Source organism: Polyodon spathula, chromosome 11 (genome assembly GCF_017654505.1).
Source record: "Polyodon spathula isolate WHYD16114869_AA chromosome 11, ASM1765450v1, whole genome shotgun sequence".
Taxonomy (NCBI): Eukaryota; Metazoa; Chordata; class Actinopteri; order Acipenseriformes; family Polyodontidae; genus Polyodon; species Polyodon spathula.
The window spans coordinates 34,790,429-34,817,771 of NC_054544.1; the positions used below are offsets into that span (position 1 = coordinate 34,790,429).

A 27,343-nucleotide genomic window follows, 5' to 3' on the forward strand; every position below is an offset into this window, starting at 1 on the left:
CCAAGGTCAGGCCCTGGGCCGGAGTCTGGCAAGCCTGGTAGTAGCTCGCAGGCAGCTTTGACTGTCAAACGCGAAGGTCCCTGACACGGACAAATCGGCTTTGCTGGACGCTCCAATATGTCCAGGCTATACCTTTGGGCCAGCGGAGGAAGAGATTTTTACAACGTACCCCATTGGGAATGTGAGGCGTCTCGGCAGGTAGCCTCAATGCTCCCTTCCCAAACTTTAGTGCAGGCTAGAGTGAGACGCTGGCATCCACCCGTGGCACGCACAGGGACGCGGACTAGCAACCAAACCTACCTGCAGGGATGGGGGAGAGCCGGACGTGGGGCCCCAATATCTGGACCACTGTTCCCTCTTATCTGGACCACTGTTGTGTGTTATTTCTATAGATACTGCACATCAGTGAAAACAAAGCAGCAGATTCCTCACATACCTAATTAAGTTGCAAACACAACTGGTCAGACAGGCAGACATAGATAAAGAACAGACGGCAAATAGTCAGTTGGTTGATCACAATGGAACACCTTACACTTCTGATAATCAGCGCCATTGGGCAGCCCCTGGTAGCCCCACACCCTATTGGCAATGCTTTTTTTTTCAATCCGTTATAGTGTACTTTTATTCATATGTCTTTTTATATTCATCAGAAGCCTAATTTGGCTGAGTCCAGGCTAGATAAAGACAGGTGCCAAGGTTGGATGATCTCAGAGTGAGACTTTTTTCAAAGGCTGTATGTAAATGCAGTGAGACAACCAAACCAGGTAGGTCAGTTTAAACCGAGCTGTTAAGTGCCATTAAACCACTGATAGCTGAAGCTTCTCAGCATCCTGAGCTATCTCATATAAAAATAAGAATTTCAAGGACGTTAATATGGAAAATAACATTTGGTGCACAGCTGCACAGGCTGTAGGGATGCCAGGTAGGTATTATTTACATCTTATTTTATATATAGCCTAGTATATAAGCAGCACATGTACAATTAAACCATATAACTGCAAACAATAGAAACTTCCAGACTGTCAGGGTACATGGGGTTATGCTATATGACAAGTCATTTTAACATTTAATCCTCAATTGCTGAAATCAGCAATTTTAATACTGATATCAGTAATGTATTGCCAATATCAGCAATTCTATTTTTGATATCAACAATTCTCAATGTTATTTTTTGATATCAAAAATAGAATTGTTGATATCGGAAATACAATCGTTGATATCGGAAATACAGTTGTTGATATCAAAAATAGAATTGTTGATATCAAAAATAGTACCTTTTATTTTGATATCAACAATTCTATTTTTTATATCAAGAATAGTGTTTTTGATATCAAGAATGGTATTTCTGATATCAAAACTGTCATTTCTGATATCAAGAATGTCATTTTTGATATCAAGAATGGCATTTCTGATATCAAGAATGGCATTTCTGATATCAAAAATGGCATTTTTGGTATCAAGAATGGCATTTTTGGTATCAAGAATGGCATTTCTGATACCAAGAATGGCATTTTTTTATATCAAGAATTGTATTTTTGATATAAAAAATATGATCACAATACTGATATCAAAAATGCCATTCTTGACATCAGAAATGCCATTGGTGATATCAACAATTGAGGATTAAATGTTAAAACAGCTTGCCATAATGCTAAGAGGTAAATAAATAAATAAATAAATACTTAACTTAATAATGAGGTCCTACTACAGTAGCAGGCACAGTTTACAGTGTTTAATGTTTTCAAGCAAACTGACTTCATCACTGCCATTCTCACTGCCACTTTGATATCTGATACATTATCCCTTGGCCAGCCCTTCTTTATCTGCTCTGCACACCATTCTGCCCGAGGTATGTGCACTGAAACAAATATGAAAGCAAATCTACATAGATGTTTCTCATTAACAATTTTACTGTAAGCAAATGCACGTCTTATCCTTTAACTTGAGTATTTTGGACGAAAACTGTAGTGTTTCCTGTCCAACTGATAACGTGATAACTCGGATAAGCATGGAAACGCCTCCTTTTTCACTAACTTGAGTGCTCACCAATTCGAGTGCACTTGAGACATCCAGATGGCTATCCTGCTTTAGAAGGAGGTGGAACAAGCCTGTTTATAGCTTATTAAAAACACGTGATCCATAACCAGGATACAGCATATGCGAGAAGTCAACATTACTAGTGCATATGATACTGAAAGCACCCTGTTGCTCTAGTACAGCATAAAACCGTTTGAGTGCTCGCAGTTTGCTGTTAAAGCGAAAACTTGTATTTGTGTAATTGTCTGTTCAACATCAGCTTCTTTTTTGGGGGGTGAGTACTGATATGATTTACAATGTAACAAAAATACTGTATGAAAGTTGTTTATTTTATGTACTTCAGTGTCTGTTCTGCATATTTGTGTGTATGTGTGTGTGTGTGTGTGTGTGTGTGTGTCAGTGTGTGTGTTTAGTGGATGTTTGGTACAACCGTTAATATAATCCCTCCGTTTAGTGTGAAGACGAACCATACGAACTCAAAAGCATTCGTATTCTACCAAACACCAAGATCCGCGAACATTTTTCAAATATATTTCCTTAGTTCCTTGATTCAGTAATACTAGTTTGACACTACAAATCACTTAAATTAAAAGAAACTCAAAACACAACGTGCTAAAACGGGCTAGCATTCGTTTTATCCACTGTGCAACTGATTGTCTGTTACTGAAAACAAATTAACGTTGTACCGGATGTATATATATATATTATATAATATATATATCTATATATATATATATATATATATTATATATATATATATTATCTAATATATATATATATATATATTATATATAGTCATTCAAAAGATACAGAAGACTTTTAGCCCCGGTTTACTTTATTTGTATTTAACATTTATAGAACATGTTGGGAAATCTGTAACATTGGTATTCTAACACTAGACTTTTCTACATGCCAAGCAAATACATTTCACTAAAAGTAACATTCAAAACATTTTGTATTTACTATTAAGATCAGTTATTTTACTGTAAGGAAGTTATATATTACATTTAGAAATGCTGAAAACTAAGCAGAGCAGACAGAAGAGCAAAACATGCAGATAGCTACAACCCTGAGCTCAACGCTTTATTTGTTTTTCAGGAAAGTAAGTGAGCACTGTCATGGAGTACTCAGGTAATGTTATCAGTTTCAATATTGTTTTTTGCAGTTTTGTATTTAAAAATAAAACATTTTATTATCTTAGTAGAAAATAGAATTATTCATTCAGACATTTTGAAGAAAATAAATCTACTTAAGGAAACAAAAATTAAAATCAGGGGAATCAGCTTAGGTGACATTTATTTTTATTTGTATTTATTTATTTTTTTACAACTAGAAGAACAAGCAAGAATGTAACATAAGATTTACCAGACTTGATCATATTTTGTGTGTGTGGAAATGTTTTCCAAACGTGTAGAACCAAACAATTACCTAAAGTAAGAAACATATAGCCACCAGATGGCACCAGTAGTCCAGTTGGAAGATGACAAACGTCTAGTGTGAAGCCCTGATGTACACAAAAAGGAAGTTATTTGCTTTACGTTAGATTTTACATTAGGCATAGCTCCTTTGATCTGTTTAGATATTAACTTTTAGTCATAGTCAGTTAATATGCAATTCTCTGTCCAATAAATGCTTGCCTTTTGCCTTTGCTTGCAGTTTCATAGTCAAAATTGTATTTGGATGGAAAGTGAACTATTCTTTGAAATCCTATATATTGTTGCTATCCTAATTACAGGTAATGCACTTCCACTTTCAAATTATGCAGATCATGTGCCTCGACCACCAGGTAGGTGTCACAGAGTGCTGGGTGAACAATTCATGAATCTTGTGATTGCTTTGTATCTTTGATTAATTCAATTTTTGGATAATTAATGAACACCTCTCTGACAGACTTTTTTTAGCAGCATTTTGTTATCCTACCAATTAAATCTGCAATAGAAAGGGTACTTGTACTTATATTTCACACATAATAATCCAGTTATGGGCCCAATTTTCAAAAGTTTTCCCGCTGCAAATTTGTCCTGATTGACGAGGAGGGAAATTGTCAACTAATTGTTGACAGACCACATATTAGATTTTTACACCTCACTGTTCCTTTCTGTTACAATCCTAGGATACATACCACCACAAACTATCGAATCAATGCCAGCACCACAGAGGCCTGTGGGCTGTCCACCAGGACTGGAATATTTGACACAGGTAAACAATAAAGAAAAAAAAATCCTTGATTACACTGTTCCCTTATTTCATAATTGTTCACAAGTTGTGTTTATTTATCCTTAATTCTCATAAAAATTGATTGAGTTGGCTGTGCCTGCCTATAGGCTAAGTGCACAAAGAACCAATCTTTCAAGTAAGTATATACTAAATAGACTATGTTGGTTGAAAAGGTATATTCGGAAATCTAAATATTGATATTACTGAGCACTGATATAACTGATGTTCTGAGTCAATCATGAGCTGGGGAATGATAATATACAGTACATCTGATACAGTGTATTCACAGGAGCTTGATAGTTTATCCAAGTAAAAGAAGCACTTAAAAATTCCAATTTGTAAATAACATTTATACCTGTCTACATGCCCAAGAACTGAACTTGATATATATCTATATATATATATATATATATATTATATATATCTATATATATATATTATATGTGTGTGTGTGTGTGTGTGTGTGTGTTGTGTGTGTGTGTGTATATATATATATATATATATATATATATATATATATATATATATATATATATAAATATACACACACACATACTGTGTATATGTTATGTAATGTACTAATAAAACTAAACTTAATGTCTTTACAGATTGACCAACTGCTCATTCATCAGCAACTAGAGCTTCTTGAAAGTAAGAGTGTTATCTCCCAAATATATTTCAGATTCAAAACAGAAAGTGTGGTCCTGTTTTTCTTGAATATACAAAATGCCATGATATGCTAGAAAAAAAAAAAAAAACTATTAACAAAGATTGTTTAGACGTGTTAACTATTACAGTCACTTTTACAAATGTACCCCTATATATCTCAAGTAGACATATATTTTGACTGTAGATGTGCACAATTGATAAGGATGAGACAGATGAAATGTTTCAGATATAAAAGTCCGTAAACCTGTATACCTGGTTTAACACAGTCCCAACATGTACAGGAATGTGGCAAAATAAAGGTTAACTGTACACGTTTCCTTTCAATTGAATGACAACCATTACCGAATGGGAAGAGCCTCTCTGACCGTCAATCACTGAGCATATATAAAAAAGCTGCCCTATCAGGGCCCTGCTGTGAGGGGGAAGTCCCTCCCACCTACTGTTGAAGAGGGACTTCCTCACAGTAGCACATCGCCACTTTCTCTCTCACTTCACTGAGACAGGTCACTGATTGCTTCGTGCTTTCTTCTACCGAATTTGACTGATTTGTCGTTTTTTACTGTCAAATTTAATTTTATCCATGGTAGAATCATGCTTTCGAGCATTTTTGAGAGTGCTCCTACCTAATTCTCGCGTCAGTTTACTGACTAGATCTGGTTTTGACCTCTCTTTTGAGATTTGTAAGCGGCCATTACTCTCTTTTCACTGCACAAGTCTTTGTGGAGAGCTGTTCTGGTGATGCAAGAAGACCTCGCGGGCTCGCGGCGTCATCGTCTATGCCGATTTAATCGGCCACAGGTACCACAAAAAAAAAACAGCTCAGGCCTAGCACCCCTCTCAAGCCTTGGTCTGTCTTACCGCGGCTACGCTTGCCCTTGGCAACCATGCCGACTGAATCGGCTGCATACCCCAACAATGACCGCGGTTTTCCTGCCAAATTTGAGGCAGAGAAAAACAGCGCCTACCCGGTCCTGATTGACTCGGCACTGGTGTAACCATCTTCGGCGCCACCTACAGACCGGCACCGACCACGATTACCATCGGTACCAAACTTTGAACAGGTCGACTCGGCACCGACTGTTCGGCACCTACAGTGGTCTCCTCGATGCTGATCCCGGCACCGATTAACTTGGCACCGGTTGACTAGCTTCGGAGCCATCTACAGCCCGGCACCAACCGCTCTACACATCGGCACTGACCACTCGCCATCGACATTGCTCTCCTCGTCGCTGTTCCCCCGCACCGATTGATTCGGTGTCCCGATCTCCATCTCCGACAAACAGACCTCTTAGCCCAGGCGAGCTGTCGCTCACAGCCTCAATGTCGGACATGTCCGAACCCACCACATCAGTTACGCAGGCCACAGCAGGGGGCTCTATACCGCCCCTTCCGCATGTAACACAGAGGGAGTTGTGGGCCTTGATGCAGCGTGCAGCCTCTGCCACGGACATTCCCTGGCCAGCAGAGCAGGAACCGCTTCTTAAAGCAAAAGGGGCATCCACAGCATGGCCTCCCCTTGTGCCAGGATTTTCTGGAGCTAGTGCGCTCATCTTGGAGCAACCCAGCATCCGGCCCCTCAGACTCTAGGACAGCAGAGGCCCTGCTACACACTGCAGGAGCCCAAGAAGCAGGTCTAGGCACGTTCCCCACCATCGGGGACACAGTCACAGTACTGGTGCAGGGGTCCACCCTTACCAAAGGGGACAAAGACCCTCCCTGCCCTTCCAAGCCGTGCAGAACAACAGACGCCATGCTGAAAAAGACATACGCGTCCACGTCCGCTAGAGTGGCCAATCCAATGGCTATACTGGTCCTGTACCAGACTCAGCTGGCTGAGAGGCTGCAGGAGCGAGCAACGGAGGCAGACACAGGGGAGTTACTGGCGGTAACAACGGCAATGAACGACCTAATGGGGGAGTTAGGTCAGGCATCAGGCAGGTCTCTAGTGGCATTGGTAGCTGCGCGCAGGCATCTCTGGCTAACACAGGCCAAGGTCGTCAAGACCGAGAAGGCAGCACTGCTAGATGTCCCTATTACACCGGGGCAGACGTTTGGAACGACCATTGATGTGAGCCTTGAAAGGTCCCAAAAGGCCACGGAGGTCGCTTCCAAGTTCTTGCGCCTTTCTGCCTACCGCCAGCGCCCAAGGTTGCAATTACAGCCTGTGAGGGCAACAGGGTTGGAACACTGCCTGCCACCCCAAAACAGACAAGCAGGTAGAGGCAGAGCCGGCGACAAGGGACCACTGCCGGCCAGGGGTAACCGGTTCTCCGGCTGAGGACCGAGGCTGGGACATAACAAACACCCGCCCCCTCTTAAGCCCAAGGGAGACTACCCCTGGGGGGCCCCAGCTGCCACCAAACCCCCCCCACAACCGGACTGACCAAAGGCAACGACCCATTCTCGTTCGGGGAACGTTCAGTCATTTACAATTAAGAACATTTTACCAAGTCACTCTGGCTGTCCTAATGTAGGGCTTCCACTATTCAGTATATTAAACTATCCCTGAACCTTTTCAATATTTGTAATGGAAGGGCTACCATACTGCAACATTTAATGAGAGTATGCATATCTGCTTTATTGAAAAGATTTAAAAAAAAAAAAAAAAAAAATTCTAAATGTTACCTAACTTTGTTCTCTAATTAGTTCTTGTAGGCTGGGAGACTAACAACAAATACCAAATTAAAAACAGTTTAGGACAAAAAGTATTTTTTGCGGCGGAGGAAAATGACTGCTGTACTCGATACTGGTGTGGACCCCTTCGTTCCTTTACCATAAAGGTCCTGGATAACTTTGGCCAAGAAGTTTTAACCCTGAGCAGACCTTTGAGATGTGCTAGCTGTTGCTATCCATGCTGTCTTCAAGAGGTAATATATGTATAGCATTTTATGTAATAAGTTATTGATACATTTTATTTTTATGTTCATAAATGCCAAGGCAGTTATTTTTTTATGTTCATAAAACTAACAGTTATCATTCTAAGTAAAAATTGCTTAACTATGTTTTTGCTTCACAAACAAAGACACTTAACATATGTTAAATATTTTATATTATTTTAAAATCTGATCATTCAGAGCTAATTACCTCAAATCAATTTAATAAAATAGCCCTGTAGACATTAATGATTTATTTATTTTATTTTTTTCTTTTACAGTTAGAAGTACAAGCTCCACCAGGCAATCCAATTGGTTATGTCATTCAAAACTGGCATCCCTTAAAACCGAAATTCACCATTCAGAATGAAAGAAAGGAGCCTGTCCTGAAAATTGAGGGTCCAATTTGTCATTGCAAATGCTGTTCTGATGTTGTCTTTGAGGTACATACACCCAAAAACAATCAGTGAAAGTTAATATAGTTATTAACACTGCATCCTACATGATTACCAGTTGAATGTTTCAGGTTTTTAAGTGGGTCAGGTTTACTGACCTTATTACAGCCTGGGCACAATGTGGCATAGACTGTAATAGTAATAGACATGATAGTTTCTCCATTCAGTGTGTACTGGTGGTAAATCGGTGTAAAAAAATTGAATAAAATGTAATGAAGGTTGCTTCTTGGAAACCAGTCAGCATATTTATTTATCCTCTTTTCAGGTTTTTAAAAGCTTTAAAATTCTAAAATTATGAAAATCTATGCAGGTGAAATCTCTTGATGAAGCTCAGGTAGTTGGTAAAATCTGCAAGCAATGGACTGGCTTTCTTAGGGAGGCGTATACTGATGCCGATAACTTTGGAATACAGTTCCCTATGGACCTGGATGTTAAAATAAAAGCAGTAATGATTGGTGCATGCTTCCTCATTGTAAGTATACAAATATTGCATTTTTTAATAGTTGCTTATACAAAAGCTCTAGTTTGGTGACTGCCAAATACATGTTTTTTTTTTTTTTTTTTTTTTTTTTGTTTAGTTTTTTTTTTTGTGTTTTCTTTGCTCCTTGATTGTGAATTCAAAGCCACTAATGTATTTTAAAAGAATAGAATATGTGATTCAATCACAGTACAACGCACATAGACCTTAGATCCTAAACAAACTGGATTTCAGTGAAATGTTCAAATAGGTTTGCTGATTGTCTTTTTAAAGTAGTCTGATCAGTTTCCTTTTTATTTTCAGGACTTCATGTTCTTTGAACGAAAAGGTTAAGAATCAGTCTGTACGTGAGATTCAAGACTGTGGACCCACTGAATCTATTTTCCATTTGGGCATCTATTTAAGTGCTGTAATAAGTTTAGTATGTGGCTGGTAAATAATGATGCTCATCTAAGAGCTGACATGATGGGATCAACAAGGGGAAAACAAAATACATTTATCTCCAGAAAGTTATCACATAATTCTTTGTTTGAATTAAAGATTATGCAGTCATTTTTAATTGAGAAAATTCTTACTACACATGTTTCCCATCTATTGCATTGTTTTGTTTTTATTACACATTGTACTATTATGACTTCTGGTAGACTTTTGAAATATAATTTTGCATTCTTTGATTACATGATAAAGATAAAACATAAAGATTAAAATTATGTTCATATAGTTGGTTTTTTTTTTTTTTTTTTTTTTTAAATATTATTTTTGTCTCAATCCTAAAATTCTGCTTGATGCAAAACTTTTGGCTATAGCTAAATAGACTGACCTTTTTAGAAAGTGTTTATTGTATCTCATAAGGTTATTTTTTACTGGTTAATTTTGAGTTAAATCTTGTATTTTATACATCAGTCTATACAAGTTTTAATTTTATTTACTATTTAAATTACCTCAAATTGAGACTGGGCTCTATTTCCAGCTCCCTATCCTATTCTCCGCTGATGGGGGTTCTCCCCCCGTGAGTCAGAGGGGACCCCCAGCCACACACTCTATCCTTTAGCAGCTCCTGCTCTTTATCTTCCTCAAATTGAGACTGGGCTCTATTTCCAGCTCCCTATTCTATCATTCCTTTTCCAGGTTCTTTAGAGCAGCAGCCTTTCCTCCTAAACAACTGCCGCTCCGCATAGCCAAGCTATCTAATGTGTTTTCTGGTACCCAAGGCTGCAGAACAGCCTGCCTTTGAAGCTGCTCTCTCTTCTCTGGCCAAGAAGGCTCCTGCCAGTCGGGAACCTCTTTCCTTTCCTATCCTGTCCCCTGAGGCCACTCCTCAAGCTACCTCTCCAAGTAACAACCTTTCACTCCAGCTCCGGCTCTCGCCTTGTGAAATACATGTTAAATATTTGTCCTAATTTATCAAATATCATAACCAAAGTTGTGTGCTGTTATTTTATAATAAGTGGTGCAATTATTATTAATAAAGTTTAAAGTTGCAAGCATTACTGGTGGTCCAAGTTGTTTTTTACAAAAGTCCAATTTTAATGTACTGTAATTAAATAGTACACCAAAACCAATAATATGAAGACTATTGCTTTTCAGTATTGCTTTTTACATTAGAGTACAAAACTTACAGTACATGTTTCTGACAGACATCATTTCTGGTCGGAATGGTCGTCCAACCCTGTGCAAAAAAACAAAGTTAAGGAATCTACAATCTTGAGACATACATCTTTTTTGGAAAGGCCTTAACAGATCGTCAAACTTTTTGCCTGTCATTCTAAAATACCTAAAATATTTCTCACTGTCACACACCCACATCTCTGAATAGTATTGAACCTTTCGGGTTCTTTGTTGGTTGAGAGGACGGAGGTACCAATGACGTTACGTTCATGCCTTATAGATACATATATATATATTATATATATATTATATATATATATATATATATATATATATATAATATATATATATATATATATATATAATATATATCATATTTAATCCTTTTAATCCTCTTGTATAAGGGGTACAAACTCAGCTCATCTACTTAAATGTAAATGTATCCAATTTCGCGAAAGCAGTCTGTCTTTAAAGTATGAACAACAGCTCAGTTCTTCTGTCTTTACAGAAAACAGCTCAATCACATTTTTTTTTTTTGTATTTTAGCTGCTCTGATTTACATGCTTGCTTCTATCTCATTTGCTAATGTAGCTACATGTAAATGCTGTGTGCATACTCAACCAAACAATTTACAGATACTCGCAGATTTGTATTTAATTTATTTTCTAGCATTAAAATTGCTATTCCTCTGAAAAGTGCTCCAAAATAGGGCTCCATGTGTTCAACATACATGCAGTATATTCTTATTAGCGCTTTTACCAGTACTGAACCCAAAGAAAAATCAATGGAGACACCCAGCTTACAATTTAAATACCGTTTGAAATCTGCCACGCAGAAGTACAGTTATGAAAATGACAGTGCCAACACTTTTATTGCTATCATATTTTTCTATGTTATAATGCAAACAAAAAGAGTGCTTTGGAACCATGTTTTTGTGTTTACAGTATGGTATTTGAATTTAGAAGGAAACATTCAAACCATTTGTGAAAAAGGTATTGACGTCTGAAATGGATGGGGACTATTAAGAATAATATTATGTTACATTTCCAATCAAAATTGAATCATTAGTGTTTATGGAAACAATTTACCCATTTACCATTACTAGAATAGCCTCTCTTCATTACCCACCCAATTCTGACCCTTTCAGTGTTGCTAATTAGCAGCTCAGTGAAAGAATCCACTTTGCTCATGCTCAGTGCTGCCCAGGTACTTAGCACACCCAAGATGTCTCACTTGAAGATTGTTTCTGTGGGGTTTTTCTGTTTTTTTTTTTTTATTCAGAGTGGCAAGCAGTGTATTGTATTGTAGAGCCAGTATTGTCTTCCATGCTTTCAAAAGTAAGTTCACCAAGACAAATGTTAATGGTGGAATGGATACTATTGAATCCTTTTTTAAACATATAATTTTTAATTCGTTCAACATTTATTTGCGAAATGATGGCATAAAATCAGAACCCTTTGAAAGTGTAATAAAGTAAATTTGAAGTTTCCTATGAAATTACCTGTGTGACAATGTGATATCACTGTGCTTTTTCTCTGCTTTTACAGTAGTATAGAACAGTAAGCGATTAACTCTTATTCGGCTTTTGCTGTAAACAGCTGCAGAGTGTTAAAAAAATTGTTAAAATAAATTATAAAAAAAAAGTTTTTATACACGTCTGGCTCTACACCATGATATACTACGTTTGAGAACTAGATTCGTACTTGACGCAGAATAGTGTGACACATTATTCCCCACTAGATGGCGATGTTTACTTTGTTTTTAAAGTTTCTTAATTTTGAACTTAGCTTTAAATGCCATGCATATTTAAGCAAAATGTCAACCAATCCTCCCTCTTCTACATCTAAAAAAAAAAACAAAAAAAAAAACAAGACTGGTTTACACTGAGCAATGATTTAGAATTACAGGGCAATTATTTTTAACTTTGGAAGAGTATCAGTAGAATAACATGTTTGTGGGCAACAGCAGACATTATCAAAGAACTATATTGGTTATGACCTCATCAATGGCCTAGATCATGTGTGGCTGTCATAACCCACAACAGGAGATTTTAGAGCATAGGGGGCTGGGGTCTGTTCAGTCAGTCTAAGCAGCAGCGAATCAAAATAGCATCACTGAGTAGCTTAAACGTGCATATTGAAGGCTTTGCCCTTGTTAATGCATTACACTAGCAAATAGTACAATACAGTGTGTAGCCATTTTATTGGAAGTACTCAGTGCTTGATAGAAATCCACCCTGCATCTCTCTCTCTCTCTTGCTTCGATACAGTTTGATCATTACCTGCGTGCAATGTTTTGGTTATGTTGTGCATACTAATCCTTGGCAGCCATTGTCATCCTCTATCAGTCAGACTACACATACCCAATGAATGTCCATTACTTAAAGTAGCAGGATCCAGTGTTCTGTGAACTTGTCAGGCACCCACTAACAAGCCACTTTCAAAACCTTGAATTTTACAGCCAAAAAAAAATCTTTCTGCAATGTTATATTTGCAAATATCAATATATTTGCAAATCCTGCCATCAGGAAATTATTTTATTATAACTTTTTTATATTTACATGTTATGAAAGAGTTAAAAAAAAAAAAGTTTAACTTTGAGAAATGTGTTCTGTAGAACAATCACAAAGTTAAACTCTAAAGTTTTTATAACATCCAAATATAATTACAAAGTGATTATAAAATAATATGGTGACTTTTATTTAAAACACTGTAGATCTATACAGAGCACCAGAGGAGTACAGCATTTTGGATGTTTTCTAAGCAGAAATATCTTGAATTTATTACAACAGTTTGCTCATCAAGTTATTGAATTAAGACTTTTGGCTGGCCAGTCAAGCCAACATCATCTTATCAAACACTGGTACTTGATATTAAGAGCCAGCATCTCAGTTTTCTCTTGGCAGACCAGTGTGGTTTTGTTTCACCTTGGCTGCAACATGAAGCAAAGCACACAACAGCCTGTGAACCAAAACCATTCATTTCAAAGAATAAAAGTTTACTAAAAAGCTTTAAAACATTACAGTCAAGTTTTATCTTGACCAGTGGCTTATTCTTCAGGGGGTATGTTAGAGGTATTGAAATGTATGTGGGAATGTTTCACACACTCCTCAATCCTCACCAACATAGCATTATATACCATGAACTTTACGCACTGGGTGGATTTCCTATCATTAGCATTCTCACGACTAATGTGATATTACTTCTGTGGGTTTTCAAGAAGCAAAACTATAGCATTTAAATGCTGTGTTTTCTTTTGCTTGCCAAAAATGACACCTCAAGCCAACAGCTAAGGCTTTTCTTATGAACTGTGATTACTTAAATACATGTTTTGGATGATTTGGATAATGTTAAAAACCCAGAGACAGCATTTTTTATTAAGAGCAGCAGCTGTTCTAACAATCACATGATGATTTAACAGTACAAGAGGCTGTTCCATGTCAGTATGATCCATTAAAAAAAAAGAAAAAACTTCTACTGGAGAAGATTAATTCACAAGTTTGGCCTTACAAGTTACTTGGCAGTATTAAAGTATAAATGACTGTATCCGACTGTATGAATATTTGTCTATATTTATTAAGATTTCAGTTTAAATAATAGGTCAGTGGTAAACTATTGCATTTATTCTGGTAACACTTTTTTTCACAATAACAAAAAACAACTTTGAATTGTTAAATGCGTTTAAACATATTAGGTAGTCCCCCTGGTATCTTATAACTTAAAACGATGAGTCATAAAAATAAGTCAAGTAAACAAAAATATTTTTGCTTATTCCTTCATCAAAGAATGATGTTGACCTTCATCATGGACTTTGTTGTAAGCTTATACCTTACATCCATTCCTCTTTGTGCCAACTAGAAAAAAAAAACAAGGAGAAAGACATATCATGTGAAACATTATTTACTCAACCCTTACAAAGACATGCTTAAGTACTGTACTTCATTTTAATAAAGGCCAGTGAATATTATGACATATCTATAATAAATACTATACACTTAGTACAGACACAAAAGGAAATCATAACATGAATAAATGCAATCATGTTTTTAAACAATGTAGCAAGATATAAGTAATTTCGTATTATATTGATTTTATTAATTTGAAAATTTCAAATACATATTCACACTAGCATTTTACTGCATATAAACGCAACAGGGGGGTTACAACCCTTCTTAAGCTGCTATTCTACAGTTTTGATTAGTATTTTGGCAGTAAAGATACAAGCAAAACCAAGTAAAAATGCAGAATTGAATCTGACCATGTTGATACTAATTAAATATTTATCATGGAGATGCTGACAGAATATTAAAGTCACAGGTGATGTAAAAAAAAATCATTACTAACCCCGTTCAGTGATTTTGTGTTTTATGGGCCTTAACCTTGAAAATTCTTCTTGTGGACGTTACGCAATGGTAAAACATTCTTCTTCTGTTCTCCACACACACTAAAAAACTGTTTTGGAAGCCTTATAAGTCATGCAGAAAGAAATGGCTAATCCTTTAAAAGCCATGTGTTGCATGATGTGCTTGCTTTGCATATAAGTGGAGATGAAAAGTATCGTTTAGAAAATTGTTTTCCAATCAATTTTTCAATTTTTTTTGTTTTGTTGTTGTTTCTATAGGAACGCATCCATGTTGTGATTCTAGTTGTTTAGACTGTGTGTACATATTCATTACGCTAATTATGTTTTTGAGTCAGTTTTAGAAATCCTTCATTATGGCTCTTGCCATCATCTTCAACCATGATTTGTTTTTGTGTGGTCAGGCATGTATTCCATATTTAGATGAGTGTATCCCATAAACAGTGCCTATACAAACAGCTTCAAAAGTATGTTAGTTCAGACATGAAAATAAAATCAATAGCATTTGACAGCACAAACATTTAAAAAGCAAGTTATAAGGTGCTCCGCGTGGAGTGCAGGATGCGTCCTATAGCCTGGACTTCACCGGATTGATTTCAGGCTATTCCACTGCCGACCGCGGACGGGAGCTCTCAAGTTGTGGCGCACAATTAGCCAAGCTCTGCCCAGGGGGAGAGGGCTTAGGTCGGCCAAGGTGTCCTCGGCTCGCCGCGCACCAGCGACCCCTGTAGTCTGGTCGGGTGCCTGCGGGCTTGCCTGTAAGCTGCCCAGAGCTGCGTTGTCCTCCGACACTGTAGCTCTGAGGTGGTTGTATGGTTGGTCTTCAGAGTGAGAAAAGAAGTGGTCGGCTGACGGAACACACTTTGGAGGACAACTTGTGTTCATCTTTGCTACTCCCGAGTCAGCGCAGGGGTGGTAGAGGTGAGCTGAGCCTAAATGTAATTGGATATTCTAAATTGGGAGAAAATGATAGAAAAACAATTGCTGCTGACTACTGATAGTTGAACATATATATATATATATATATATATATATATATATATATATATATATATATATATATATATATATATATATATGTGTGTGTGTGTGTGTGTGTGTTATTTTCACAAAAAGGACAAATGGGATTATGGTTTTAACCAATTCTCTTTTAGTCAGGTCTCAAACAAAAGATGATTTTTATAAGCTAAAGTTACATGTACACTGCATTTGTATCATTTTAGAAAAGTTGCAGATGTTTTTTTTTTTGCTCCACACTTTCTTAAAGCAAATGAATAATTGATTCCATATGGATAATGCCTTGAAAATGTATTTAATGTCTATTAAAGTTCAAAAATGTGTCAAAAGGTGATATCCAACTAATATTATATTGTTTATAAACTTATTATCCTTCTATAGCTTATTTCTAAAACAGCAAGATGCCTTATAAGTAATGTAAAATTGATTAATCTTTATATAAAGTTTTCATTTTCATTTTATATAGCTTGCACACTGTTGAATATATTGGAGTAACTCACATATATTTTAGTTTAATAAAATAGTTGTCAGTGCAAAAATAAGTCACCCTGCCAAACTTTCCTCTCCCTTCATCACCCATCTGTTAATAAGCGTTACCATACCTCTCTAAGATTTCCAGTTGTGGCCTATGCTCTACCATGCTTTGACTATGGTTCTTTCCACTTTGCTTGCTTTTACAGTGGTACACTTTTATTCATTTGTAAGTTTATATTTTCAATGAGAGAACTCTTCCCCTGACTTGAGTTCAAGATTGACAGTAGTGAATAATAAACCCTAACCAACATTTTTAGGTTCACTGTGTAAGATAACTTTCAGTCAAATGTGACATCTGGGATCCCCTTTAGGCTCTGCAACTCTCTAGAGATAGTAAATTATAGGCATGTCATTGACCCTTAAACAAGACCATTTGTTTTACCTCCTACAGACCAGTCCTCTGTGTATCATCACATTAAAAAACGATTCCCACCTGGTGTGTCATTATAACAAGATGTAATAGTGGAACAAGGAGACTTTTGAGAATGCCGGAGACAGGAATAGAACATAATAAGTACATGCTCTTTAAGATGCTGAAAGCAGAAGACTCATAGCAGATACATCACTAGAATGATTGTAACAAACAGATTATATGGAAGAAGCCTGGAGAAATACAATCAACCATACTGCAGTTAAAAAGTGTAACAGTGAAACATTTTCCTTGGGTGATTTTTATTAGTGTTAGTGTGTTCTGTGAACAGTTTTAACTACAGTTAGCTAACAGTTAACCACTCTGTGTATGAGTGTGTGTGCTTTTTTTTTTTTACAGTACATTTTTGCACTTACAAATTTGCAATTAAACTGATTGTAATTAATATTCTGAACCTTGGTTTTGTATGACTTTCTAGCAGTGTTCAGGTTGTTTTGTGAAATTGTGTTTTGTGGTATTGTATTTTATAGGACCAGATTCGGCTGACTTAGAAACTTCCCAATCCAACTACTTTTAAGTATGGTTCTCAATGTCGATTACTTTGTTTTTTCAGACAAGTAACTAATGTAAATGTGGTGATGTTTTCCTTTTTATGTGAAAAATTGAATAATATGTTACTGTAATAAGTTACTGTATAACTAGTTATAATTTTGTTCAAGTAACTTGTAACTGTAACAGATTAGTTGTTAAATGTCACTTCCCCAGGACTGGTTGTATCTGATTTCCTACTACATTCCAGATCATTGTAAATACATGTACTGAAGTTATTTCGGTAATGCTGTTGTGATAATGAATGACAGATTTGCAAATAATTTAACAGATATAATTTGCACTGTAGCATGGGCTAAACATAGGTTCATACTTGGCTGTGCTTTTTTTCTAAATTTCGATCTGTTTAAAAAAGGCAAAGACGCAAAATATATCTGTGCAGATTACCAAACATAGGTTTCCAATAGTTGTGTGACCCCTCTGACATTTTGCAGACTATTGCTGTTCCCTTACTATCCATCCTGACAACATGCCAGGAGATTCCTCAGGCTGCAGGGTACTCTGACCCTTTCCTGTTCATCATAATCACTTAGAACACCTGTGGGATAAGGTGGAATGTGTATCAGCCAGCTTATCTGAGGCAGTTCAAGGCATCCTTCATTTGGAAATGAATCACCATCACTCACTCTTGTGAACATTAGTCATGTGTAGGAGTCTGTGCCTTGTATCAAATCTAAGCAGAATGCGTACTTGTTACTTTTTTTATCAGGGGTGCACTCCCTTTAATCAGTGCCTGAGAAATTATAGCAAAACGTTTATTTTATGGACCTAGCCTGGAACATCCATATTCCAGAAACACTGAGGGGGTGGGGGGGTGGGAGGCGGGTAGTCCCTTAACGTCTTGAAACTACCATGCCAAGATGTCTTCATCAGGCTTAGAGGCCTGTTCACTAAGATTTATTTAGACTGTTTATGAATAAAATTGAATATTTTATTTACTGGCTTATTTGACATTCTAGAACAGTTTCATTTATTTATTAAAAAAAAAAAAAAAGACTTTGAAAAAACGTTCTTCAGGTAACTCATGAGTTGAATTTCTGTATATAGGGTCCATAGTTTCTACAGTGGGACAGAGTATTATTATCCTTGGCAATCTATATCTGTTTTTTTTTTTTTTTCCTTAATAGACCATTGACCCAGTTTGGAAAAGAAAAATACTAGTTTTACTAAACCTACAGCTATGGCCAAAAGTTTTGCATTTTAGGATTGAGACATCTTAAAAAAAAAAAAAAAAAAAAAAAAAAAAAATTGAACATAATTTTGATCTTTTATTTAACATCATGTAATCAAAGAAACTACAAAATGATACTGCAAAAACTGGAATCCATAATAGTAGTACATCATATCATGTTAGGTTTTGAAATGTCACATTTTTAAATGTTTATCAGTTTTTGGAGTATGGAAAGTATACAGTATGGAAAACTGCAAAGCGGAATGTAATTCAATATGTTAACGTAACATTATTCAGCAGGTTTCATTCGACTTTTTGAAGCATAATTAGTTAATTCTATAGAGTGGTACAAAACGTTTGCCCAAAGCTGTATAAGGTTTGTGCATTATGTACCTTGAATACTAGAATAATCAGGATGTTGCCTACATTCCCTGGCTGGCTGGAGAGGACAGTGTTTTTCTTGATGAGTTAATTCAAATATTGTATCGTCACTGAATTTGAATAACAAATATCATCCTGTTATTAAACAACGACACATAGGAGTCTGTGTGGTCCAGTGGTTAAAGCAATGGGCTTACAATCAGGAGGTTCCTGGTTCAAATCCTGTCTCACCCACTGTGTCACTGTAAGCAAGTCACTTAACCTCCTTGTGCTCTGTCTTTCAAGTGAGATGTGGTTGTACATGATTCTGCAGCTGATACACAGTTCACACACTCTAGTCTCTGTAAGTTACCTTGGATAACACTTTCATCTTTAAATTTCAGGAGTGGCTAAATTACAGACCTTGATTACTGAAAAAATCAAGCAAAGGCATTAATTAACATTAAGTCCCAACTGCAGTGCATTGGCAAGAGATATTGGCATTTTAAGAATCAGCAGTAGTACTACCATTGCTTAAGCCAGTTTAAATGACATGCTGATATCGATGGTCACAGGAATATCAATGCAACTTTAGAATAATTATTTTTGTTGATGTATTATTAACACAAAACACAGTGACCCCTTGTCTATTATTGTGAGGACAAGCCAATTCAAGTTAAAGTGTAATTATTATTGTATGTTGCCAACTGTTGTTGTATTTTTATTTATTTATTTGTTTGTTTTTTAAAACATACTTCTACAGAAAACACATTCTTATATTGCTATTATATAATAATGTTGGATAAAAACGGCTGCAAAGATTAGCTACAAAAGCAGAACTTATTACACTGGTAAATGCAAGTCTCTGTAAGTTGCCTTGAACAAAGGCCTCTGCTAAATAAACAAGTAAGAATACAAATAATAATTTTGACTCAACTCCCAGTTTATTAGTGCAATTAAAATACTTTTTGAATCTTTAAGAGGAGGGGAGGAGACATTCTAACAATAAATAACTGACAGCCAGATTTACAGATTATCCCTCAAAGACAACATTATATCAATAATGTCAATAATTGGGGTAATATAGGGTGGAGACCCAGGTGCTAATTATAACCCAAAGTAGGCTCAAATTACATTTGAATTATGCCATTGCTATTACAATAGAGGGCTTTTAAGAAGACCCTAATCCTAAAAATTGTAATATAAATAATTGCATGTAATTATACTAAACCTACCCAAAAAGCCATCTTTATCACAATGTGTGTTGCTTTGGTACATTATGCAACACCATCATCAAAACTTCATACCAATCACAAGTAGTCAAAAATCCAAAAGAACTCTTACAACAGCAATTTTAGAAACCTGGTCAACATTTCTCAAGTACTGGAATACATCGTACATAACATCCAAAAAGGGTGGTGAAGGCACTAGCCAAAACGTTGCTCAACTGAATTCTGAATGATCTGTATCATACTGTCGTCACACAACCAGGTATATGAAAAAAAAAAAAAAAAAAACACTTTCACAAACACTTCCTTTGAAAACCTGTGAAAACCCAAAATAGTACTATACTTTATTAAGTGGCGTGGGAAAGGCGGTCGATGCATAACACAGCTGTATTTACAAAACAAACAAACCAAAAAAAAAAAAAAAAAAAAAAACATTTATTTGCTGTTGCCCACTTTGTCAAGATGTGTGCATTGTGTACATAGCAGCATCACCAGTGACTGAAACATTTCGCCTCTTGCAAGTAAAGAACACACTGTTTAAAGAGTAATTACAGCCCCACCCCTTAAATTCTCTCCTGTCTCTCAGTACACAGTATTAACAGTACTACGGAAAAATATTCCGTCGCATCCTTTTTCACAGGCGCTTCAGGGAAAGTTTGTCCAGGCAGTAGCTGCAGGTTTTCTTTTTACCATTATTATCGCGAGACCTGTTTGTTCGCTTTCGATTTAAAACTCTCTCGCTGATCCGAGAAATAAAACAGGGGCTGAGTCTCGTGCTCACTCGTTTTCACTGAGGGAGTCTGCGTGAGGACGGTCATGGCGTTGAAGTATATGCAGTCATTGTTTCTCTTTATTTTAACGGTTTTGCAGTTTACTCAGTCACTGGAGCCTGCGGACTCAGAGACATTGCCAATTCCTACAGGTGAGAATAAAACGACTTTTTTTTTTCTCTCTCTCTATTTTTTGTGCAAAACTTATTTCAGTGACCTAACACAAGGACATACTACGCACAACTTACATAGAAGAACAATACGGATTGACGTTTTTGTTGTTTTTTTCCCAAAAGTGGATGTATCACTGCACTGTCGTCAAATCCCTGTTTATGTGAAAATGTATGATAACGTGCATGTTTATATAATGTTTACAGTAGTACAGTAAGAACCACGAATTCACCTAGTTAAGCCCCCGTAGGAATTCCCAGTCAAAACTAGTATAAATCATTTTGGTATATTTCTCAGTATTTTCATTAAAGATGTAAAGTTATATACAGAACTGTCACATTTGCTTATGTCTTTGGTGAAGGTAATTATGGTAAGTAACTATAATGATGTGTATGTTACTTAAAAATGGGATAGTCACACACTGGTTCATCTGTAAACTTTAAGACCTCAGAATCATTAGAAATCTGAAATGCTACATTGAGGTCATACCTTTCACTAGTTATATTGTGACTTAAATGAGCTAAAATACATGTTTAGCATTACCTAAAGGAAGCGCTGAATTTTGAATAACAGTGACAAGGATTAATGTTACCATTGTCTGGTCTAGTCAAAAGATTGGTCTTTTTATCAAATTTGATCTTTTCAAATTTCAAATCGATCTTTTCATCAAAAGAGTAACCCTTTGTGCTAACATTGCAGTTTACAGTAACTGTAACAGTACGTGGTAACAACTGTTTTTCTTAATTGCAAAATTCTCTAAACTCCAGTATAGTTGCTGCTGTTTTTAAATCGTGCACTTGGCTTGCATATGGTCTGTGTAATTATGTCGTCTACTGTTTACAGCACTTACTTAACAAATAACATGCCTCTGCCCATATTAAATAGCTAATAAATGTAATTTCTTGAACAATAACAATTAGTAGGTTAGCAGATCAAAGTTAATTTGTTAGAAATACATTTTCCTTTGAAACATGTAAGAATATAATTAGAAAATCGTAGTCAATAAAAGATAGAATGAAAGGGAAATAATCAGCACAGTTTTATTTTTTATAGTACAGGATGTGTTGGCCCTGGAGATATATGCCAGGTACTACAGTATATAATTTGACTAGTAGATCTTCACAGTGTGAACTTTTGCCAATGTTCGTTTTTTGTGGTAAGCAGGGTTGCTGTGTTCTTTCTGGGAAGTTTTAAATTGCTATAGATAGTAATCAATATTAATAGCAAAAAAAAATCTGCAATCTCTTTAAGTGATTACGTGTGTTCTTGCTATGCATTTTCCCAAGAACACTCCTGTGGATAATGTTTCCAAGAAAATTTCAGTGTATTATTGACGATTAATGGAATCTGATACTTTTTTTTTCCTTAATTCTGAACTTCATCAGCATCTGTAAAATGTTTACATTTTGAAGATTACATATTTTGTGGAGTGCTCACCAGTTTTGTCTTACATACTCTGAATGATTACAGTAAAACATGGTTAAATGATCCAGACCATTGCCAAGTGCAACTAAATCCATATGTGCCATAAAAAAAAAAAGTATAAGCTTTGAGAAGCTCATTGTACTTCATATACAGACACTGCCAAAAGTTTAAAGGGTCTTTCTTCTCAATTTCTACATATTTATTTTTAAAGTCGATTTAGTTTCTTGTTTGAATAGTTTAAAAAAAAAAAAAAAAAAATTTAGAAGGCCACTACTAAAAGGTTTAAACTAATCCACAGGCAACCTTAAAACCACATTGCCTGATATGGGAAACATTTCTTTAGAGGGCTTGTACATATTTTAATCCTGTGATGTGAGGTAAATGATGCCTTTTGGCCAATTCAAGCTGAGAAAATAACACTTTTTAATCACTATCATCAATTACACTCTAATTATAAGGTTCTGAAGTTTTACTGTACAAATGGTGGTGCATGCAACAACATTCTCCGTAGTGATATGTCGACTAACAGTATGTTTGCACAGTGAAACAGTGAACTGTTTCAGTGCAATTTAATTCAGAATTCTGTGTGTTTTGCCAACCATCTACTGCTCAAACTACAGAATAAACACATGTTCTATACCACATGTTCTAATTGTGTTGCAAATCATCATTCAGCTTAGCAAGGTTAGTGATTGGACTGTCGTTGGTGGCAGTCTGATTTTTTTATCAGCAGCAGAGGTAAAGTGGCTTACAAATGCTAGAGAATGGCCTTCTATTCTGCGTCATGATAATTTAGGAATGGGCTGTTATTAAGAGACGTGTATGTATATAAACAGGTAGATGTTGCGCTGCTGTTGAAATAAAGGACAGATTTATTAGGCTGTTTTGCAAAGTATTTCCAAGACTAATATATAAACTAATACAACAGTTATCAAAGAAAGTAATTTCATTTTTTGATCTGGGTACTACCTGAATGAATGTAATATTACATTTTGAAAGCCAGAGAGTGAACAAAGCCTATGAAATAGTCAACCATTAAAGGCGAAAGAATGTCATTTCGCAAAAGTATAGTCTCAAAAATAAATAAATAAATAAATAAATCATGGGATGTAAACTGGTATAACTGTTGTGGTAAAGCAAACAAAATTTTTCATCTTGTAGATTTCTAAAAATTACTTAAATCTCCTGTTTTTTTGTTTTTTGTTTTTTTTCTCTGGACTTGTGAGGATACCAAGGGAATCGATGACTTCCTACATGAAGGGTTTGGGGATTTACAATTGTCGCATAATCTCCTCATCTTGTGACTTTGTCTGGGGAAAAAAAGGATATGCCCTGTAGGACATTTGGTCAGTTTTGTGGCTTTGGTTTTTGAATCCTCTCCTATTGCTTGAGGTTAGAAGGCTGTTTGCCAAACTGCATTGCATGGGTGAAGACTGATAGCTCTGACAGCACAATCACTTGTATTGACTGAGATTAATTAAGCACTTTGTAAAAATATGACTTGATCAGTGTGCCTTAAAGTTAAAACTGTAATGTTTACAACTTAGACAGGGGCAAAGTCATGGATGCACAACAGTTAAAAAATGAGTATAGTAAACTGACAGCATTGTATGTTACAATTTTTGCAAAAAAAATGTATTGGCTAGAATGTTATCAGATATTATAACAACTCTGCATAAACTCAAGTGGTTGGTTTTATGTTTTTGGAAAACCAACTCAGGAACTGGAATGTGCATTCTGGAAATGATTACATCTTTGCCAATGTATCAGCAATATAAGCAGATTGGGAAGAACTGTATAACTTTTTTCATATGGTTGGTGGAATCTGGAAACTTGCTACAAATGGCTATTTTGTAGTTAGATATTTTATAATTATATATCCTGGATGCAATTTAAACATGGTCAGCATTATCATCTGTCCTTGGTTTCACAGACCTCAATAAGCACTGATATTGCACTATCTTACCTTACCTTATGTAAGGCAGACAAGGGTTAGTGTTTATCAGTGTCTGTGAAACCAGGCGTTAATGTAGCCAGACATATCTGGAGACTGTAAATGGATTCCTGCTTTCACATGGAAACAGTGTCAACAGCCAGAGGATGGCAGACCATTTATTTTAAACTATAGTATCATTCAAAAAGCTTTTTTGATTTCAGTTGCAGCTGAGCCATGATAATTGAAAATCTAAGTAAACTCCATAAGGGAACTTTAAATCAGCATTAGCCTAATGCTTTCTTAATGACTGTTATTAAGACCTCATCCACAAATGCTTTCAGCAAAATTAATTTGCATAACAATTACGAGCAGCATTGATGGAACTTTACTGTCTTAAGTTATAATAATGATGAATTCCCTAATCGCATACGTTTAGCTTACTTATACCCAACCAACAAAAAATGTACTTCTTCTGTTTTCCCCTTATTCCCAGAAGCAATCGTAGCATATAATTTGAATACATGTAAATGCACCTTACAGATGAGCAAATTCTGGATAAAGATAACACAATTGTAAAAATGAGATTAATGGTACCTGTTTGAAGAGATTTATTGGATAACACTTGTACTTTCATTGTTTTGTATTACGTTATAATTCCTAGAAACTCCACGAATTGTGATAATGGTGGTGTGGCAGGGCTGAGGCCTGACCCTGTAAATAGTGTACTGGTGGTGGTTTGTAAATAAAATGCGTTTGTGTGTGATTTAGATATGGTAGGTCTGGGAGATTAGACTTCCCTCCCTGTCTAATGGAAATGCCATGTGGTCAGGTGACAATTGAATAATTGATAATCAATTAACCCTAGTCACCTGCCTTTTAAAAGGATCTGGAAAGCATTGAGGTGACTGTGAAGAATCCTGTGTGTGGAACCAGGGTGAGCTAAAGATTATCACTGTGGGTCAATTGCAGAGTACCAGTGACTTTGTCCGCATCAAGTGGACTAAAATGTGGTCTAGCAAATCCTGCAGATCTGTACTGTTAGTCCTAATTGCAGCATACCTATCAACTAATCCTGAAAATTGGTTTAGCTGACCTGAACAGAAGTGGAACAAGATAGATCGATAATGAGGACTAACCCATAACAAGCTATTGTAAGTGCAGATTGAAATTCACAATGTAAAGACAAACTCGGACATTTACATGTACTTTGTCATTACATTGAAGACATTGAACCGGCACAAAAGTCAGAAATATGAAAAGGTATGAAAAAAGCAAATAATAAATATATTCATGATAAAAAGCATTTTTATTACATTAGGCATGATTCAGGCAAACACACTTAAGTAAAAGCACACCTATATTCATAATATAATTGTAGCCTAGTACATATCTTTTTATGCACAATCCGCACACTGATGGATCGTACTTGCATTTTAACTTGCCGGTAGCCTGTTGCTGACACTGAACATTCAGTTCTAAATTTGTTGTTTGCATTTAATACAGCATTACACTGACATGTCAGGTTAAAATTGAATACATCAAATGTGCTACTTTTTATTATTTAAATACACAGGATCTTATTGTGCGCCACTTTATTAAAGTTTGTACGATATTTTAATAAAAAAACAAAACCTATCTCTTCAGAACACTTTGTTCCTCAACCATATTAAATTAGACAAAAAGGAAAAAGGTGCCACATCGCTTTAGTAGTTTATTTAATACATTCGCTGTCTACCAAAGAAAATTAATAATTGCTTAATATCGTGTATATTAAGGTACGTTATATCATTACATAGTGCAATTGTCCATTTTTTTTAAGGATAGTTCTGTGAATCGGCAAGCGAACCTTACTGAACCAAATGCTTCAAAAGGGTTCAGACCAAAAGTTCAAAAGGTTTCACTTCACTTCACTTGTTTTTAGGCGTCATTTCAGAGAATAATGGTGCTGTCTTCGTGTTAAAATGTGTTATACAAAATTAGGCCGAGCATGTGTACAAAGTTAGTCTTATACTTTATAGTACTAAATGAGTCCACCAAACAGGATCATCTCACGTCCGATTTGGTACAGATCTTGTTTAATTCGATTTAGGGAATGATCCATCAGTGGTGATTATCGTCTAGTGCGCTGTAATCGGGATAAACAAAGTGTAATAACTTTTAGTCTAAGCAAATGGCCTAAACCTGCTTAATCCGCTAGTTAGGTTGGTACAACTTTAGGTTAGGGATTAATTTAGGGGATTTTAATCTCACCAAAGTTTATTGAGTTTGGGTTAGGGAGAAGGCTCCTGGAGCTGGACGTTCCTTTTAGTGGAAGCAGCGCTTGGCCAATGTTGGGCCAGCTTTTGTATTGTAGCTGTTTACTCACTGTGTTTTTGCCTTTTTGTATCTGTAATTATGTGTAGACGGCTTGTCCTTCTGCACTAGGGCTGCCATTGCTGGCCACCAACCACCGCAACTGCCTGATTCTGTGATTTTTAATAAAACCTGGAAGCCTGTGGCATTTCAATTTGAAACTCTCTCTCATATCTCAGCTAGTGTTCCGCAGTATATTGATACCTATGGTATATCATGATACCAAAATTCTACCCAATATTTTTATTTTCCTCCAATATTAGGTATTTTGAAACAAAACTCTTTAAATTGGGTGCTTTATAAGCAATATGAACTAAGCTTACTCATTTCCGCTTAGCATAAGTGACCAAGTACCCTGCATGTTCTGGGAAAATTAAATTACTGCAGCAGTCATGGCGAATGCCTTATGAGAGAAGCTGATGTGGAACTATTTTGGATTTCAGCCAGATGACAACAGCAATCTGGTTGAATGCGGACAGTCAAAATGTCGAAAGTGTTTTAAAAAAGTAAAAAATAACAAAGGAAACCCCACGTCTTGTTGAAACGTCTTTCTGATAGCCACCCCAATCTCTTTGCTGAAGTTTGCTTTGGCTGTAGTTTATTCTGTTCTTGAGTTTAATAGTATCCTAGTACACATTACTTATAACATAGTCACAGCAAAGATAACGCATAACAGGAATGAGCTAGAAGCTGTTCAAAAGGG

The 27,343-nt window shown here is 36.1% G+C and overlaps 2 protein-coding genes across 3 annotated transcripts in view; both read left to right on the plus strand.

The window, feature by feature from the left end:
• The first annotated feature begins 810 nt into the window (after positions 1–810).
• On the plus strand, positions 811–9,385 carry LOC121323606 (phospholipid scramblase 1-like). Of its 2 annotated transcripts, none has more exons than XM_041264756.1 (9): positions 811–922; positions 3,136–3,168; positions 3,773–3,823; positions 4,151–4,236; positions 4,863–4,905; positions 7,570–7,790; positions 8,078–8,239; positions 8,562–8,723; positions 9,033–9,385. In XM_041264756.1, the coding sequence occupies exons 2-9, from the start codon at positions 3,156–3,158 to the stop codon at positions 9,060–9,062; spliced, it is 768 nt and encodes a 255-aa protein (XP_041120690.1). In that variant the 5' UTR covers positions 811–922; positions 3,136–3,155; the 3' UTR covers positions 9,063–9,385. The 2 variants fall into 2 exon arrangements, with proteins under 2 accessions (XP_041120690.1, XP_041120689.1); XM_041264755.1 differs by lacking the exon at positions 811–922 and adding an exon at positions 2,058–2,311.
• Positions 9,386–20,592: 11,207 nt separating this feature from the next.
• LOC121323148 (procollagen-lysine,2-oxoglutarate 5-dioxygenase 2-like) overlaps positions 20,593–27,343 on the plus strand; it is a 59,946-nt gene continuing 53,195 nt past the window's right edge. Inside the window, exon 1 of the mRNA XM_041263980.1 lies at positions 20,593–20,908. Within this exon, the coding sequence (XP_041119914.1) occupies positions 20,803–20,908 (106 nt within the window). The 5' untranslated portion in view covers positions 20,593–20,802. The remainder of the gene's footprint in view (positions 20,909–27,343) is intronic.